The sequence below is a fragment of the Lampris incognitus genome, chromosome 6, assembly GCF_029633865.1.
Source record: "Lampris incognitus isolate fLamInc1 chromosome 6, fLamInc1.hap2, whole genome shotgun sequence".
Taxonomy (NCBI): Eukaryota; Metazoa; Chordata; class Actinopteri; order Lampriformes; family Lampridae; genus Lampris; species Lampris incognitus.
In genome coordinates, this window is record NC_079216.1 from 62,332,365 (window position 1) to 62,348,986 (window position 16,622).

A 16,622-nucleotide genomic window follows, 5' to 3' on the forward strand; every position below is an offset into this window, starting at 1 on the left:
GTACATTTGTAAGTGACCGCAACCCTAATGTCGTTTTTTTTTTTAACTTACAGGTACTTTTATTTTGAAATAGCGTTACCGATTCATGGGGACTTTTATTTTGAAGAACATTTTCCTTGCCGTCCGACTAGCGGAAGTTCCCGTTGGCTCAACGCTAAAGCAGGTGCGTGTGAGATCGCAACATGAAAAGGGTCGTCGCGTTCGCTGCCTAACTCGAGAATTAGCCTAAATGTTTATGATTACCGAACAACTATTGATTCGCAACTATTGATAAGCAGTTGAAGACGTTTGCGACCAGAAGACTGTTAGAGATGAAGAGCACGTTGCAGAGTTTCTGGCAAGTTGCTAGCTGTTCCAAGACGTGTCTCAAGATGGCGCTCTAAGGCAGTGTTTCTCAACCGGGGGTCCGCGGACCCCTAGTGGTCCGTGGTGTAATTGCAAGGGGTCCGTGAAAATAAAATATCTTTTAAAAAAAAGATCCTGTGACATTTATAGAAACAGGATTATTTCACTCAAATGTGACTGAGACCTTTATCTACCTAAACTATAAAGGGTAACAGGACTTTTTTCTCTAATTACATCTGTTTCACAAGTGTAATTTATTGTATTTTAATAAGAGATCTCGCTCCCGTTTGCATTGTTAAAAGTTACTGCATAACAATTCTGTTGTTACATATATCTGAAAGTTACTGAATACATATTCTGTTTTGTTACATATATCTGAAAGTTACTGAATACATATTCTGTTTTGTTACATATATCTGAAAGTTACTGCGTAAGAATTCTGTTTTGTTACATATATCTGAAAGTTACTGAATACATATTCTGTTTTGTTACATATATCTGAAAGTTGCTGAATACATATTCTGTGTTGTTACATATATCTGAAAGTTACTGAATACATATTCTGTTTTGTTACATATATCTGAAAGTTACTGAATACATATCCTGTTTTGTTACATATATCTGAAAGTTACTGAATACATATTCTGTGTTGTTACATATATCTGAAAGTTACTGAATACATATCCTGTTTAGTTACATATATCTGAAAGTTACTGAATACATATTCTGTTTTGTTACATATATCTGAAAGTTACTGAATACATATTCTGTTTTGTTACATATATCTGAAAGTTACTGAATACATATTCTGTTTTGTTACATATATCTGAAAGTTACTGAATACATATTCTGTTTTGTTACATATATCTGAAAGTTACTGAATACATATTCTGTTTTGTTACATATATCTGAAAGTTACTGAATACATATTCTGTTTTGTTACATATATCTGAAAGTTACTGAATACATATTCTGTTTTGTTACATATATCTGAAAGTTACTGAATACATATTCTGTTTTGTTACATATATCTGAAAGTTACTGCGTAAGAATTCTGTTTTGTTACATATATCTGAAAGTTACTGAATACATATTCTGTTTTGTTACATATATCTGAAAGTTACTGAATACATATTCTGTTTTGTTACATAAATCTGAAAGTTACTGAATACATATTCTGTTTTGTTACATATATCTGAAAGTTACTGAATACATATTCTGTTTTGTTACATATATCTGAAAGTTACTGAATACATATCCTGTTTAGTTACATATATCTGAAAGTTACTGAATACATATTCTGTTTTGTTACATATATCTGAAAGTTACTGAATACATATTCTGTTTTGTTACATATATCTGAAAGTTACTGCATAAGAATTCTGTTTTGTTAACTATATCTAAGTTACAACTGAAAGCTCTTATTTTTGCCCCAAAGAGTGAATAAATGCTATAATGCAATTTAAAATGCAGTTTCTACTGTTTCTATCAAATTCAGGGTAGATCAAAAATACGCAGGGGGTCCAGGAGACCCCAAAAAGGTTGAGAACCACTGCTCTAAGGTTCTCCCAGCCCCTTGATAAGCGGAGCGAGGTACGTCATGTTTCACGTTAAGTGTGGCCTGCTATTGCTCGTGTGTTTTCTTTTACGGCACATTCCTCTAAATGTATATTATTTTGTGAAGCTATGAAGTAGTTAGCCTAATCGTGTTGTGACTGTCATTCTGTTCTTTACAGTTTTCACGGTGCTCCACAAGAATGTCCCTGTGTGGTGTCTGAAGCAATAAATGCCCCCGTTGGGACTCCCCATGTTTCATCTTTATTAGATATACTAGAAGAACCCCGCTACAATGTAGCGGTTTGGTTATCCACCCGTCTAAATCTCCCTCCTTTTCATCCTGCCAGCTAACCGCCTTCCCCCTGCCCCTAAACCCCCCCCCACTCCAACTCCCTCCCCCCAAATGCTCAGAATCACCTGAAACGCCCAGAAAAGTGGTTTTTAGCCATTTTTAGAAAATGCATATTTTGCATAATTACACATAATTATGCATTATTTTAATTTTCTGGGATTTTTCCCTTACTCTCTGGGACAATACCTACCACCTCCAAAAAGAATTAGGATCATAAGTGCTTTAGTTTTCGGTCCCGCTATCTACACTAACTAACACACACACACACTAACTAACACACACACACACACACACACATTCCGAAAATATGTGAGTCGATCGAGGGCAGCTACAACATTTATGGCTATAGTTATTTTATTATGTGCCATATCTTATACAATCATTTTCAGTGCGAATCCTGGTGTATGTACCTTTTTTGCTTGTGTGTGTGTGTGTGTGTGTGTGTGATGGGGGGGGGGTTTGGAGGTGTAGTCATACTATGTGTAACTGGAGGTGCGGCGATGACAGGCTGGGTGTTGTTTCAGCAAAAGGAAGACGACAGGATCCAGTACGTCTCATGTGTTGTCTTTCATAGCACCTGTAATGGCCAGGCCTTACTGCTCTTGATCAGCTGAGGGGATTATAAAGCCAGCCGTTCAAACCCCAGTTTGTAAGAAGAGCACCTCTTTTTTTCTGTTTGCCTCCCTCCGTTTTCTGTCATATCCTTTCCGTATGATTGCATTTTCTGCATTTTGCTGCTTTTGTGGCCTGTGTTTGCCGGGACACAGTTGTGCAGTGAGAGTAAAAGGAGAGCGGGGCCCACCTGTTGAGGAATATGCTGCTGACGTCGTCGTGGGTGATGGGGGGCTTCTTAGAGCTGGCCGCCATGCGCAGTGGCCTCAGGAAGTTGTTCACCAGGATGTGAAGCTGCTGGACGTACTCGGCCTCCGAATCGACCATGCTGAACACCACCTGGTTCCGTTTCCTCATGCTCTCTGCATGCGGCGAGCGGATGTAGTCCTGGATGATGGTCTTCCATTTCCTCCTGCAGATCCAGCCTCGCAGGAAGCTCTGGACCTGTAATGGATCCATTTATTTTATTGTTATTATTATCATTATTGTTATTATTATTGTTATTATTTTGGATTTTTCTCCCTAATTGCACCCGTCCAATTACCCCACTCTTCCGAGCCGTCCCGGTCGCTGCTGCTCCACCCCCTCTGCCAATCCGGGGAGGGCTGCAGACTACCACACGCCTCCTCTGATACATGTGGAGTCGCCAGCCGCTTTGTTTCACCTGGACAGTGAGGAGTTTCGCCAGGGGGACGTAGCACGTGGGAGGATCACGCTATTCCCCCCGGACTGACCAGAGGAGGCGCTAGTGCAGCGACCAGGACACATACCCACATCCGGCTTCCCACCTGCAGACACGGCCAATTGTGTCTGTACTAGGGACGCCCGACCAAGCCGGAGGTAACACGGGGATTCGAACCGGCGAGACCCGTGTTGGTAGGCAACGGAACACACCGCTACGCTACCCGGACGCCCCTTGCTCATTATTTTCTAAGCAAACCTGACGAATGAACTCGATGAAACTACTTGTGAACTTTCCCAAATGACAGCATAAGCAGCAAAAGGTGGAATTTTCAGGCTTTACTTTTTTGATCTTCTTGATCTCCGAGTCGTCGTCGCTGGGGGGCGCCGTAGCGTCGGGCTGGATCTTTTCATTGTCTTTGAGCAGTCCAGCAATCTGGGGACACAATCACAGGTTAGGGGACCATCACACACTTCACACACACTCCTCTCCGAGTCCTCCACTCACTTCCCAAGCCGTCAGGAGACAGAAGTGGCTCGGTAAAACAGGAGGCCGCCTTTCCACCATTGGCGTACTGGGCCGGTATCACCACCTGCTGCTCACTTCGCCGGTATCTCTCCTGCAGCGTTTATTTGCATCGGCCATTCACATGCAGTCTCACTACACCCCCTGATATCTCGCACACCGCCGAGGCAAAAGCCTGCTTCCCGAGACCCAGAAGCGGCGTAGCGCCGCTTTGAACCGCGCCAAGGTAAGCGCCTCCGTTTACTTTTCCACGGGGAGGGAGAGTTAATTATTACCGTGTCTCACAGAAGAGACGCAGTGCGAAGCGCCGTTCATGCATATTCAGCACGTTTCATTCCAAGCATCACATTTGCACATTAAAGCGAAAATTAGTATTTGATGTGACGCGTACACGTGGGGAACACAGCTCCATTTGGGGGAGGGGGGGGGGCTGGTTCCTGAGAGGGGAGGCAAAATGGAGCGCCCCGGCGCACGTGTTTGTGAGGAGACGGAGCCCCCCTCCCCCCCCTCCCCTTCCCCCCCGTTTCTCCTCCACTTTGTTTCACCACACACGAGGTACACAGGTTCTCGGCGTCCACCTGGGCCCCTGCGTTACACCGGGGCTGTGGCAGATTGGGCCGAGTATGGGGCACAAAGGTGGTAGCGAGGACTGCTCATGCGATGCCCCAAATGGCAGCAGTCTATGGTAGCCTGTTGCTGGTCGGCGTGTCTTATTTTGCAGGATCACAATTAGCTGTTGTAAAATTGATCGCTTGAGTGCTGAATGGCTTGGTAGGCTTCTAAAACATTGCCGAAACACTACTTTTTTTTGGGACCCCCCCCACCCCCACCCCACCCCCCTTTTCTCCCCAATTGCACTTCTCCACCCCCCTCCGCCGATCCGGGGAGGGCTGCAGACTACCACATGCCGCCTCCGATACATGTGGAGTCGCCAGCCGCTTCTTTTCCCCTGACAGTGAGGAGTTTCACCGGGGGGGGGGCGTAGCGCGTGGGAGGATCACGCTATTTCCCCCCTCCCCCCTGAACAGGCGCCCTGACCGACCAGAGGAGGCGCTAGTGCGGCGACCAGGACACATACCCACACCTGGCTCCCCACCCGCAGACACGGCCAATTGCGTCTGTAGGGACGCCCGACCAAGCCGGAGGATTCGAACCGGCGATCCCTTGTGTTGGTAGGCAATGGAATAGACCGCTATGCCACCCGGATGAAAGACCACTTCTTTCATAATTATCTTAAATAATTAATAAATCTCCACCCATTGTAGATTTTGGTTGACAGCGATTTTAAAACAGTTAGCTAGGTCTTCTTTTAAAAACAGTTAGCTAGGTCTTCTTTTAAAAACGGGTAGCTAGGTCTTCTTTTAAAAACGGGTAGCTAGGTCTTCTTTTTAAAACAGTTAGCTAGGTCTTTTTAAAACAGTTAGCTAGGTCTTTTTAAAACAGTTAGCTAGGTCTTCTTTTTAAAACAGTTAGCTAGGTCTTCTTTTTAAAACGGGTAGCTAGGTCTTTTTAAACAGCTAGCTAGGTCTTCTTTTTAAAACAGCTAGCTAGGTCTTCTTTTTAAAACGGGTAGCTAGGTCTTTTTAAAACAGTTAGCTAGGTCTTCTTTTTAAAACGGGTAGCTAGGTCTTTTTAAAACAGTTAGCTAGATCTTCTGTTTAAAACAGTTAGCTAGGTCTTCTTTTTAAAACGGGTAGCTAGGTCTTTTTAAAACAGCTAGCTAGGTCTTTTTAAAACGGGTAGCTAGGTCTTCTTTTTAAAACAGTTAGCTAAGTCTTCTTTTTAAAACGGGTAGCTAGGTCTTTTTAAAACGGGTAGCTAGGTCTTCTTTTTAAAACAGTTAGCTAGGTCTTCTTTTTAAATGGGTTTTACTTATAAGTGTAAAGGCTGATTAATAGTTTTGCCTCTGTGTAGTTCTTGAAGTAAGCGGAGTGGTTGCAAAGTGACACATTACTGCTGGTATAAGCATGGGTGGATTACTGAACGGTCCTCCTGGGCCCAGGCCTAGGGACCCAAGGGCTCAGGGGGCCCCCTAAGCCAGAGCCTCTGCGTAAAGTAGCTGTTATTATCATTGTATTTCTTGTCGTGTAGCCAAAGGGCTTAGTCATGCATGTCAAGAACAGAGCCCCAAGAGTCCTGCTGACATCTAAAAGAAACTGCTGGTGAATGTATGTCTTAGTTAATATGCTGTTGGCGTTAATTGTGTGTATGTGCGCTGTAAATCCTGTTGAGGTATGGGTGAGTTTGGTTATTATGCTGTTGGCTGCAAGTAAGTGTACCTGCCCGGGGGGGGGGGGGCTGTAAGGGATGATTTGGGAGTTGGAGCATATAAGTAAAATCGTGAAGATTGTTGTTTTTGTTTAACATACCCACACCTATGGTGATAAGTGATAATTTTAGAGGTGTTCAAGCACTCTGGTTCCCAGAGAGCCATTGGAAATGAAAAAGAGCTGCCAATGCTATTACATCAACACAGCTTCGCCACCAGCAAACAAACAAACTAACCAACCAAAAAAAACATGACTGAACTTGGGTTTTCACTGCTGATGTTGGAGGATTTGTTCATATACATCTTTCACAAGCTTGGTCTACCATGTTTGTGAGCTACAGCAGCTTCACTTTTTCTTCAAATTAACCGATACCTGCCTTCTTCCTTTGCATTTGACATTGCACTGTTTCCTCCATCACAAAGAAGTCTTACCTGACAGCAACCGCACCAGAGGAGCATCCACAAAAGTATTCACTGTTTAGATATCCACGGATTAGCTGTTGTCTCAAATACACCAGTGAGTGAAAGCGTCAAACAAGGCATCATTGTTTGCATGAAAACCTTCAGGATTATAACTTTGATATTTGACTTGACAGTTATGAGGTCAAATGCATGCGTATATTGGGTATTTCCAACAACTGTGAAAGGGATTTGGCAAATCAGAATGGGACCAGAAGACCAAAACGGTCCATTTTGTGAAAGTCAATCCATAATAGATCAATAAGCGAGGAGAATTTCCTGAAATTTACAGTACTTCTTGATATCGCGGTGACCAGTATCGAAATTGTAACCATGGCCGGATTAACCCACCAGGGGGCCCCGGGGCACGCACGTCCATTAGCCCACTCCCCCCCTGCCCGCCCGCCCGTCCAGTCAGATAGGCTACGCAAATGATACTAAACATTGTTAAATGTAATACTAATGCAAATACCCAACATGGTAATCAATAGAGACTTCGTAGCTTGAGGCCCCGCATCAGTAGAACTGTAGCTTGGGGCCCCGCATCAATAGAGACTTTACCTTGGGGCCCCCTGCATCAATAGGGACTTTGTAGCTTGGACCCCTCATCAATAGAAACTGTAGCTTGGGGCCCCCTGCATCAATAGAGACTAGCTTGGGCCCTGCATCAATAGAAACTGTAGCTTGGGGCCCCCTGCATCAATAGAAACTGTAGCTTGGGGCCCCCTGCATCAATAGAGACTAGCTTGGGCCCTGCATCAATAGAGACTAGCTTGGGCCCCGCATCAATAGAAACTGTAGCTTGGGGCCCCCTGCATCAATAGAGACTAGCTTGGACCCTGCATCAATAGAAACTGTAGCTAGGGGCCCCCGGCATCAATAAAGACTAGCTTGGACCCCGCATCAATAGAAACTGTAGCTTGGGGCCCCCTGCATCAATAGAGACTAGCTTGGGCCCCGCATCAATAGAAACTTTAGCTTGGGGCCCCCTGCATCAATAGAGACTAGCTTGGACCCCGCATCAATAGAAACTGTAGCTTGGGGCCCCCTGCATCAATAGAGACTAGCTTGGGCCCGGCATCGCGACGCAGGGTTGGAACAAACGTCCCTTGTAGGGTATGATTGGGGATCCCTACTATACGCGAACACAATACCCCTGACCTTTTTGGGCCCCTCGTGGTCTGGGGCCCCGGGGCACTCGGCCGGCATTCCCGGTCCGTAATCCAGCCTTGATTGTAGCTTTGTACTAGTCATCTTTTTTTTTTTTTTAAATTTAAACATACAGTATTACAGTACTTTTTCATTTGGGTATACTTGCACAGTGCTGGAAAAAAAAATAGGCACTTTGTGTCCTAAATTTACAGCAAAAACTTGTAAATGTCAAAGTAAAAGTGCCACTGCTGCTAGATAAAATACATCATCTATTTCAGATATTGTTGTATGTGTTAGCTTCCTCTGAGGCACGGCGTAAGTACGTTTTGAAAAAAAAAAATCCTCTCATCCTTATCATTACCAAGGTCCAGCCAAGCCCCGCTTAACAAAAACGACCTGGACAAATACTTCAGCGGCTCAAGGGGACGCAATGGACATTACCTCTGACTTAAGCCTTTCGATCTCTATTTCCCCATCTTCTATCTGTTGTCGAAGTTGCTTGGCAACCGTTTTCTCTGTCTCCACAATCTGAAGTAGGTGAAGATACTTCTGCATGAGCGACTCATGCTCAGTCGCCAAGTTTCTGTAACTGTCGTGCCACACACACACACACAAAATATATATATATATATATATACAGATAGATAGATACACAGGGGAAACACACGTACACATAAACACACAGCAGATCATTTGATTTCCACATAACATCCAACTGTTGAGACATGAATATCCAGTTGTAGGTCATGAAATGCAGGTTTATGCAACAGTGCAGTAGTCAACAGTGCAGTAGTCAACAGTGCAGTAGTCAACAGTGCAGTAGTCAACAGTGCAGTAGTCGTAGTTTTCTTAGTTTGGAAAGCACTTCCTGGTGTAGTGCAGAACGTGCATTTAATGCCACATTCGCAGAGGTGGAAACCCCGGCTTCCACCCATGCACCAAACCAGCTGATTTCACGAATTACTCCTCCTACCTGGCTGAAGTGTTGTGCTAATTAGAATCGGCTGGTTTAGTGCATGGGTGGAGCAAAGACGTGGTCAGTACTTCTACCTTCTGAAGCGGGGTTTTCCCCCCCTGCACGTTCGACACAACTCGATCCCATCGGCCCGAGAGGATTTGCCCCCCTTTCCAAGTAATCCAACCGATAACTTCTGACAAACATGCACATTTCTTTTTTTTTAAATGCCCCCCCCTTTTTCTCCCCAGTTGCACCCGGCCAATCACCCCGCTCTCTGAGCCGTCCCGGTCGCTGCTCCACCCCCACCCCCCCACTCTGCAGACTACCACACGCCTCCTCCGATACGTGCGGGGTCGCCAGCCGCTTCTTTTCACCTGACGGTGAGGAGTTTCGCCAGGGGGAGGTAGCGCGTGGGAGGATCACGCTACCCCCCCCCCCCCGCCCCCAGTTCCCTCTCCCCCCTTCAAACAGGCGCCCCGACCAACCAGAGGAGGCGCCAGTGCAGCGACCAGGACACATACCCACATCCGGCTTCCCCACCCGCAGACACGGTGTCTGTAGGGACTCCCGTATTGGCAGGCAACGAAACAGACCTCCACCCCCGGGCGCCCCAAACATGCACGTGTCGATGTTGTGTAACTTTACCTGGCATGGGAAATGGCGGCCACCCATTCGTCGCAGTCCTTGACGTCCTCCGTGCGCAGCTCGAGGGCCTTCTGGTTTTCGTGAGTGAAGCTGACGGTAAAATAGTACTGCAACACACAAGACGACAAGAGGCGTCAAGGTGAACGGACGTGGTCAGAGGAACATTTCAGCAGCATCGTTAACGGGTTACCCGTCACAGGGTGGGGGTGGGGGGGACGTTTACCCGCTGGACACCTTCCAGGCATTTCCCCCAGCGGCCTGGAAACCGCTCCGCCCGGCGTCAGCGTGTCGGCTGGGCTGCCTGGCTGGAGCCGTAAAGCGGGTGATTTAAGACCACAGAGGGCCGGGGGGAGCCCACATCTTCCCCTCGCCCACCAGCGCGATCGATGGAGTGTGCTGAGGGAAGCCCCCACCCCCACCCGCCAACCCCCCCCACCCCCACCCATCCGCTCGGCTCCATAGCATGGCTCCACTGGTTCCCACGAGGAAACGCCATAAGACACGCAAGCTGGAGGCACGGCCAATTACATAACCGTGCGATACCTGTTACCTAGCAACCCCGCTCGGTGCAAACGGATAGGCTCTTCCCCCCCCCCTTTTTTTTATTGCGCTTCTTGCCTCGCTTCATTTTAGATTAGCCTGCTTCCTATGGTGGTTAATTCCCAACCGAAAAGCAAGTCTGAGTGGAATGGCTCTACCAGGGAAATAAGGCCGGGACATGTTCATCACAAAACCTCCTGATCTGATTGGCATTCATACTTCAGGCTTTTCTGTCTAATTACTGCAACATCTTAATGGATTCTGAGTTGTTTTACGACAGTGCCGGATTTCAGATCCTCTTTCTAAGTGTCCTTTTGATCCAAAACAAAGGTTCCTTTGAGAGGACAAAGGTCTGTCCCTCTCAGAGATTGATATTGACCCTCTGCACAATAGAGGGCCTCTTCTGATAGGAAGCTACAGCTCAGGAGGATTAGCCAAGCATTTTAAACAGCGCCCACGTGGTAGGAGGACCCCCCCCCTAAATATGGCCAACATTTAAATATGAGACCCCATCGCGTCGTCCTTCCACTTCCCAGTACCGATGGTGCCTTCTTTGATCCAGCGAAGCGAAGGCCATGTTGAGGAGAGCCTATAGACGGGGTTCCTGTTTGCAAACACTACCGGGGATGTGCGCAGCCAGGGGGCAAAACCGCTTTGGTAGCGCTCAAAAGATTATGAGATGGTCCGCGGTGGCGTAGCGGTCTGAGCGTCGGCTTTGTGTCGACGCAGTTGCCCACTGGGGACCGGGGGTTCGCGCCCCGGCTCGTCAGATCCGACTATGGCCGGACTCGATGAAGCAGCGATCATTGGCGACGCTGTCTTCGGGAGGGGGGCGGAGTCGGCTCGTGTTCGTCACGTGACCGCGTCTCTGGGCGTGTCGGAAAAAACGGTGGTTCGGCCTGGAGTCGCCTTGTCACGGAAGTGGGGAGGCGTCTCCTTCCAGACTGCCGGCCGGAGAGGTGCAGTTGGCGAACGCATGCGGCACGAGGGTGGGTGTCTGAATTAAAACAGGGATCGATTTGCCACTAAATTGGGAGAAAAATCAGAAATAAATTTTTCGAAAAGATTACGAGATGCGTAATGTGCTACCAAAGCGGGTCGACAATGAAAATGTCCCAACAGTCCAAAGGGGTCACATGCAAAGGCAAGTGACCCCTTTGGACTGTTGGAACATTTTCCACCCATCCTTTGCGCAGTTTATTGCGCAACAACTGCGCGTCATCTCCGCTGTGCCTGAGCTCCGTCTTGGTTAAAATCTCTGTGCTGCAGCTGCTTTCTGCCCCCTAGTTGCGCACGCACCTCGGCGATGACGTTGCACCGAACCCCTCCTATATGCCCTGGATTTTGCCTGTTAAAGCAGCGAGAACTGGAGGAAGACCGCCAAACAGAAGGATCGGGCAAATCACGCGAGTCAAAACCTCACTGCTCTTGTGGGCTTTGCCCAAGCTGAGGGGGGAGCGGGCTCCGGTCTTTGGCCTGCAGATGTCCAACAGGCCAAATTCCTCGCGCGCGCAGCAGAGGTGTAAAAACCAGGCCCAGAAAGCGAATGTCCAAAACCGTGTATTTGCTCCAACCGTGTTACTAAACCAGCTGGTTCCATGAACTAGTTCCCCCTACCTAGTTGAGGAGTGGCGTGGACTAGAATCTGCTGGTGTAGTGCATGAGTGGAGCAAATACATGGTTTTGTGGAGTTAGAAAACAACGAGACGGGAGACGTGAGAGTAGACGTAGTCGAGGTGGTTCACTAGCTCCAACTTAGCACGTCGTACATTCGACAACGACCGTGAACCGGAAGCGGAAGTGCATCATCTGACCCCTCGCCTCTTCCCTTAAAGGTACACCGTCCTCTTAGGCGAATGTCTCTCGTTATATAGATGTGGGTCACCACAGTTTGGACGTTTACTTTCTGGAACCTGGTTTTTACACCTCTGGTGCACAGGCACACTTGGCCATCACATCTGATTCTGATTCCAGGTGCTGTTACATAACCCAAAAGTTAGTTACCCTCCTAAATTTGGAGACTTCTTTTTGAATGAGTTGCAGCAGAGGAGGATTGTTAAGATAAACTAATAAAGGACCCTGCTAAGCGATGCAATGGGCCCGATAAGAAGAGTGGTTTATTCCTCTGGGGGAACAGAAACCAAAGTGTCGGTAATATTTGTTCCTCTTTGCACCACTGTGTGCCCTCCCTCAGTAATAAACACGTTTACTTCGGACCCCCCCTCCACACTCGGCCCTCTTTAAAGCACTCAGGATGGCAAAATACACCCGTCCTCTGAGCTGAAATGGCCTCTCGTGGAAAGGGCAGAAACACGGCTGTTGCCCCAAAGCCGAGAGGGGCTGCGTTCTCTAGAAACGGAGCCTGACCCCCTCCGAGGTACCGCAAGGGACGGATTTAGCCCAGATCACGCTTCTCCTCAACTGTGGAGACGCACTCCTCCTCTGCTCGGTTACCCCGCGCCCTCCGTCCACGGCAGTCTTTAGGATGCAGACTGGGGGGTTGGCATGGGAACCGTGGGCCCCAATGCATCGGGATTTTCCACACCAACTGCACTGGCAGATAAATACAATCTGGGGGGATTGTTTTTGACTTCTAAAACCTCGTCATTAACAACTAATCCCTCCAAATCTAGGCGAGGGCAGAGCACTTTGCACCGGGGCTAAGGGAAGGTTGTTCTCCCGCTCGTCCCTTTAACAGCAGCTAAGACATTTTGCCCAGGGAGTTGGATGTTTGGTTGTTTACACGGTTACTCTGTGTGCAGCAAGGGTTAGAAATCATATTATATCAGTGTTTTTGTTGTCTGTAAGTGTGTATAGATATTTTATATGTCTCTCTTGCGCACGCTTTCTCTCTCTCTCTCTATAATATATAATCTTTTAATCTCTTTGAACTAAATTTAACTCAAGGTAGAAGAGAGCTATGCATCAGGCCTATCTGGGGCTTTAGTAGTGTGCAAAAAAAATAAAAAAAATCACACAACCCCCCCCCCTAAAAAACCCAAAAAAAACAAAACACAGGCTACATTTGACTAAAAATGCAGTTCTAACTGAGCAGATGGCAAATCACTGCTGTCTTCTTCTTTGTGTGTGTGTGTGTGTGCAAAATGTGAGATTATGAAGGAGCTCCTGGTCGCTTTTTAAGGAGGCCGAGGGAGTCTAGCATGAGGTAGTGTGCCGCTTTCTGCTCCGTCAGCACAGGGGCAGCTGCTCACAGGAGGAGCTGAGACCTCACTTTGGACTGCAGCCCTACCTGCACAGTGAAGCACAGTGAAGCACAGAGCCCGAACAGAGCCCGAAAAGAGCCCGAACAGAGCCCGAACAGAGCCAGACTAGGCAGTCAAACAGTGTATGGCTGCAATGTAAATGTTAAAATACCATAACGGCCATAACCTGTTTTAATAGCCTTCTTCCCCCCCCCCTTCCTTCGTGCATCTGAAATTATAAGAGGAAACGTAGAGCAGGCACGTTATACACGTGTTTAAGGTGAACAACGACTCGGTGAAGAAAATAAAACGTACTTAGCAAAAAAATAAATAAAAATAACGTGATAAAAAAAATCCGAGTAAATTCTGCCCGCTGGTAATTCCCACGTTTCGCCGCGCGGTGGCGACCGTGAGCTCCTAGCGGTTTGTTTTTTGCACGTTTCGGTGCGAAGACACAGCACGCTCTTGGCTTCCGAAACTTCAACAAAATAAATAAATAAATAAATAAATAAATAAATAAATAAATAAATAAAAACAAGACACACAACAAAAACATACGCGACCCATCGCGGCGTGCGAGCCGGCCGGAGGGGAGGCTCGCAGAGGGAAGAAGGGGAACTCCGCCACTCGACTCCACTCCGGGAACCCCACCAGTAGAAGGTGGGGCATGCGGCGGCTTTGCTGCAACCTGGAGCGAGACGCCGCTGCATCGCCGCCGGCAGGCTGTTAGATAACAACTCCGTCAGGTGTGAGAAACGTTCGCACATTATTAATATCACGCACGGGTTACATAACACGTAAAAGGCATGGTGGGGGGGGGGGTAGCCCGTATCGAGCTCCGGTGGGTTTGAGGTCCAGCATGCGATAGACTTAACAAACAGATGCACGAGATTTTAGGGCAATGGGTTGTTGGGGGGGGGGGGGGAGCCACACGTCGCCTTCGTCCTCTGCACACAATCCTGCACAGCGCAGGTGGCCTCGCGTTGTTACCGCTGCAAAATTAAACCCACAACAATAAAGCGACGCGTGCGTGCGCGCGTGCGTGCACGCGCAATTCCTATACCTGCTTCTCCAAGCCCTCCTTGGCCGACAGCGAGGGCTTCGGTGACGGCGCCCGGTCACAGACGCTGCCTTCCAACAGGTACAGTCCCGAGGGTCGGGAGCTGGACTCGTTCTCGAAGTAAAACAGCACGTTCTGCAGCAGAGCGAACCACTTCGTGTGCCATTTTGTGGTGTCCGAGCTCTTCTTGCTCAGGCACCCGCGCCTCGCACCATCCTTCTTCGCTAGAAGCCCCAGGTAGGTGACATGACCATCGTTGAGTCGTATTCCCTTCTGCATTTTGGATGAAGACTCCGGGGTGGGGTGGGGGGTGTGGGGGGGGGGAAAGGGCAGACGGCGGTTACATCCTTTTTTTGGGGGGGGGGTGGTTGTTGTTTTTTTTTCTCTTCTCCCCCCCCCCGGCTGCTTTCAAATGTCCTCCCGCAAGAAGATGTTGACTTTGTGGATGCGGACCTCCCTCCGGGGGGCAGCGGGCTAGTCCGGTCTGTCCGACGCCTTCACCGCGGCGGCATCAAGCGCGGAGGAGGCGGGGAGGGCAAACAAACGACGAGCGCAAGTCGAGAAATCCCAAATCTTCTGACATACTCCTTGAGATTTAGAGAGGTTCACGTGGACGGATGATGATTTTTTTGTTTTTCTTAAAAGGAGGGGAGGAGAGAGAGAGAGGAGGGGACAAGAGACGTGAAAACAGCGCAAGATGAGAGAGAAAGTGGTGGAGTTCCTCCGCTTTCTCACGCCAAACCTCCAGAAAGCGGCGAGCTCGGCGTTGAGCTGGGCAGCCTGCGCCTCCGGAGTCACGTTACGCACGCTTGGCGAAGCACATTTCAGCACCTCGGACAGGGAGCGAGCGCAGCAGTTGTGTGTGTGTGTGTGTGTGTGTGTGTGTGTGTGTGTGTGTGTTCTTACCACACAGGCTACTGTACTGCCGCTGCTACTATATTACCACACACACACACACACACACGCATACGCACGCACAGACATATACCATGCCACCCTACTTGTGGGCGCCTCGCATTCATTCCCCAGCCCTTAACCATCATAATAAGTACATGCCTAACCTTAACCCTCACCCTAACCTTAAACTAACCCGAATTTTAACCTTAACCCTAAAACCAAGCCCTAACCCTAAAATTGACCCTTTCCCTCATGGGGACCCCCCAAAAAAATGTCCCTACAAGGTAGGTGGTATCAGGTTTTTCTATTATCCTAATGGGGAACATTAGGATAGAAAAATCTGACACACACACACACACACACACACACACACACACACACACACACACACACTGCCGAAATGTGCTCCAAGAGTGGAAATCGGAAAGCGGCTAAAATTAGCCAACATCCAAATGTCAAACCTGAAGTCCCCACAGGGAGACTACAGTAATTCAGCAGAATGTCCTAATTCCGCGTGTTCCCCCTTCACACGTGTGTTTATAGGAGAGCTGTGCGACTTCCTCCGCCCGACGCGTCACACGCGCCAGCAGCTCTTTCCGGATTCTGATGATCCGCGCTTCCCTCCGTTTGGTGTCAGCTGGTCCTTCAGAGGGGGTTCAAAACTACAGTTTCTATGACAAACTAGCCTATGTGACAGAGTCAGCGCTTTAAATCGGTTGGGGGGGTGGGGGGCGTCAGGGTAGTGTAGCGGTCTATTCCATTGCCTACCAACACGGGGGCTCGCCGGTTCGAATCCCCGTGTTACCTCCGGCTTGGTCGGGCGTCCCTACAGACGCATTTGGCCGTGTCTGCGGGTGTCCTGGTCGCTGCACTAGCGCCTCCTCTGGTCGGTTGGGGTGCCTGTTCGGGGGGGGGGGGATAGCGTGATCCTCCCACGCGCTACGTCCCCCTGGCGAAACTCCTCACTGTCAGGTGAAAAGAAGCGGCTGGCGACTCCACATGTACCGTACAGACGCATTTGGCCGTGTCTGCGGGTGTCCTGGTCGCGGCACTAGCGCCTCCTCTGGTCGGTTGGGGTGCCTGTTCGGGGGGGGGGATATCGTGATCCTACCACGCGCTACGTCCCCCTGGCGAAACTCCTCACTGTCAGGTGAAAAGAAGCGGCTGGCGACTCCACATGTACCGTACAGACGCATTTAGCCGTGTCTGCGGGTGTCCTGGTCGCTGCACTAGCGCCTCCTCTGGTCGGTTGGGGTGCCTGTTCGGGGGGGGGGGGTAGCGTGATCCTCCCACGCGCTACGTCCCCCTGGCGAAACTCCTCACTGTCAGGTGAAAAGAAGCGGCTGGCGACTCCACATGTACCGGA

At 48.7% G+C, this 16,622-nt stretch overlaps 1 protein-coding gene across 2 annotated transcripts in view; it reads right to left on the reverse strand.

The window, feature by feature from the left end:
* Positions 1-14,638, reverse strand: part of rasgrf1 (Ras protein specific guanine nucleotide releasing factor 1) — a 27,426-nt gene extending 12,788 nt beyond the window's left edge. For both annotated transcript variants that reach the window (XM_056281145.1, XM_056281144.1), the window contains exons 1-5: positions 14,363-14,638; positions 9,557-9,663; positions 8,395-8,542; positions 3,891-3,983; positions 3,057-3,310 (exon numbers count right to left, since the gene is read on the reverse strand). In XM_056281145.1, coding sequence (XP_056137120.1) covers positions 3,057-3,310; positions 3,891-3,983; positions 8,395-8,542; positions 9,557-9,663; positions 14,363-14,638 — 878 coding nt within the window. The remainder of the gene's footprint in view (positions 1-3,056; positions 3,311-3,890; positions 3,984-8,394; positions 8,543-9,556; positions 9,664-14,362) is intronic.
* Between the last annotated feature and the right edge of the window lie 1,984 nt (positions 14,639-16,622).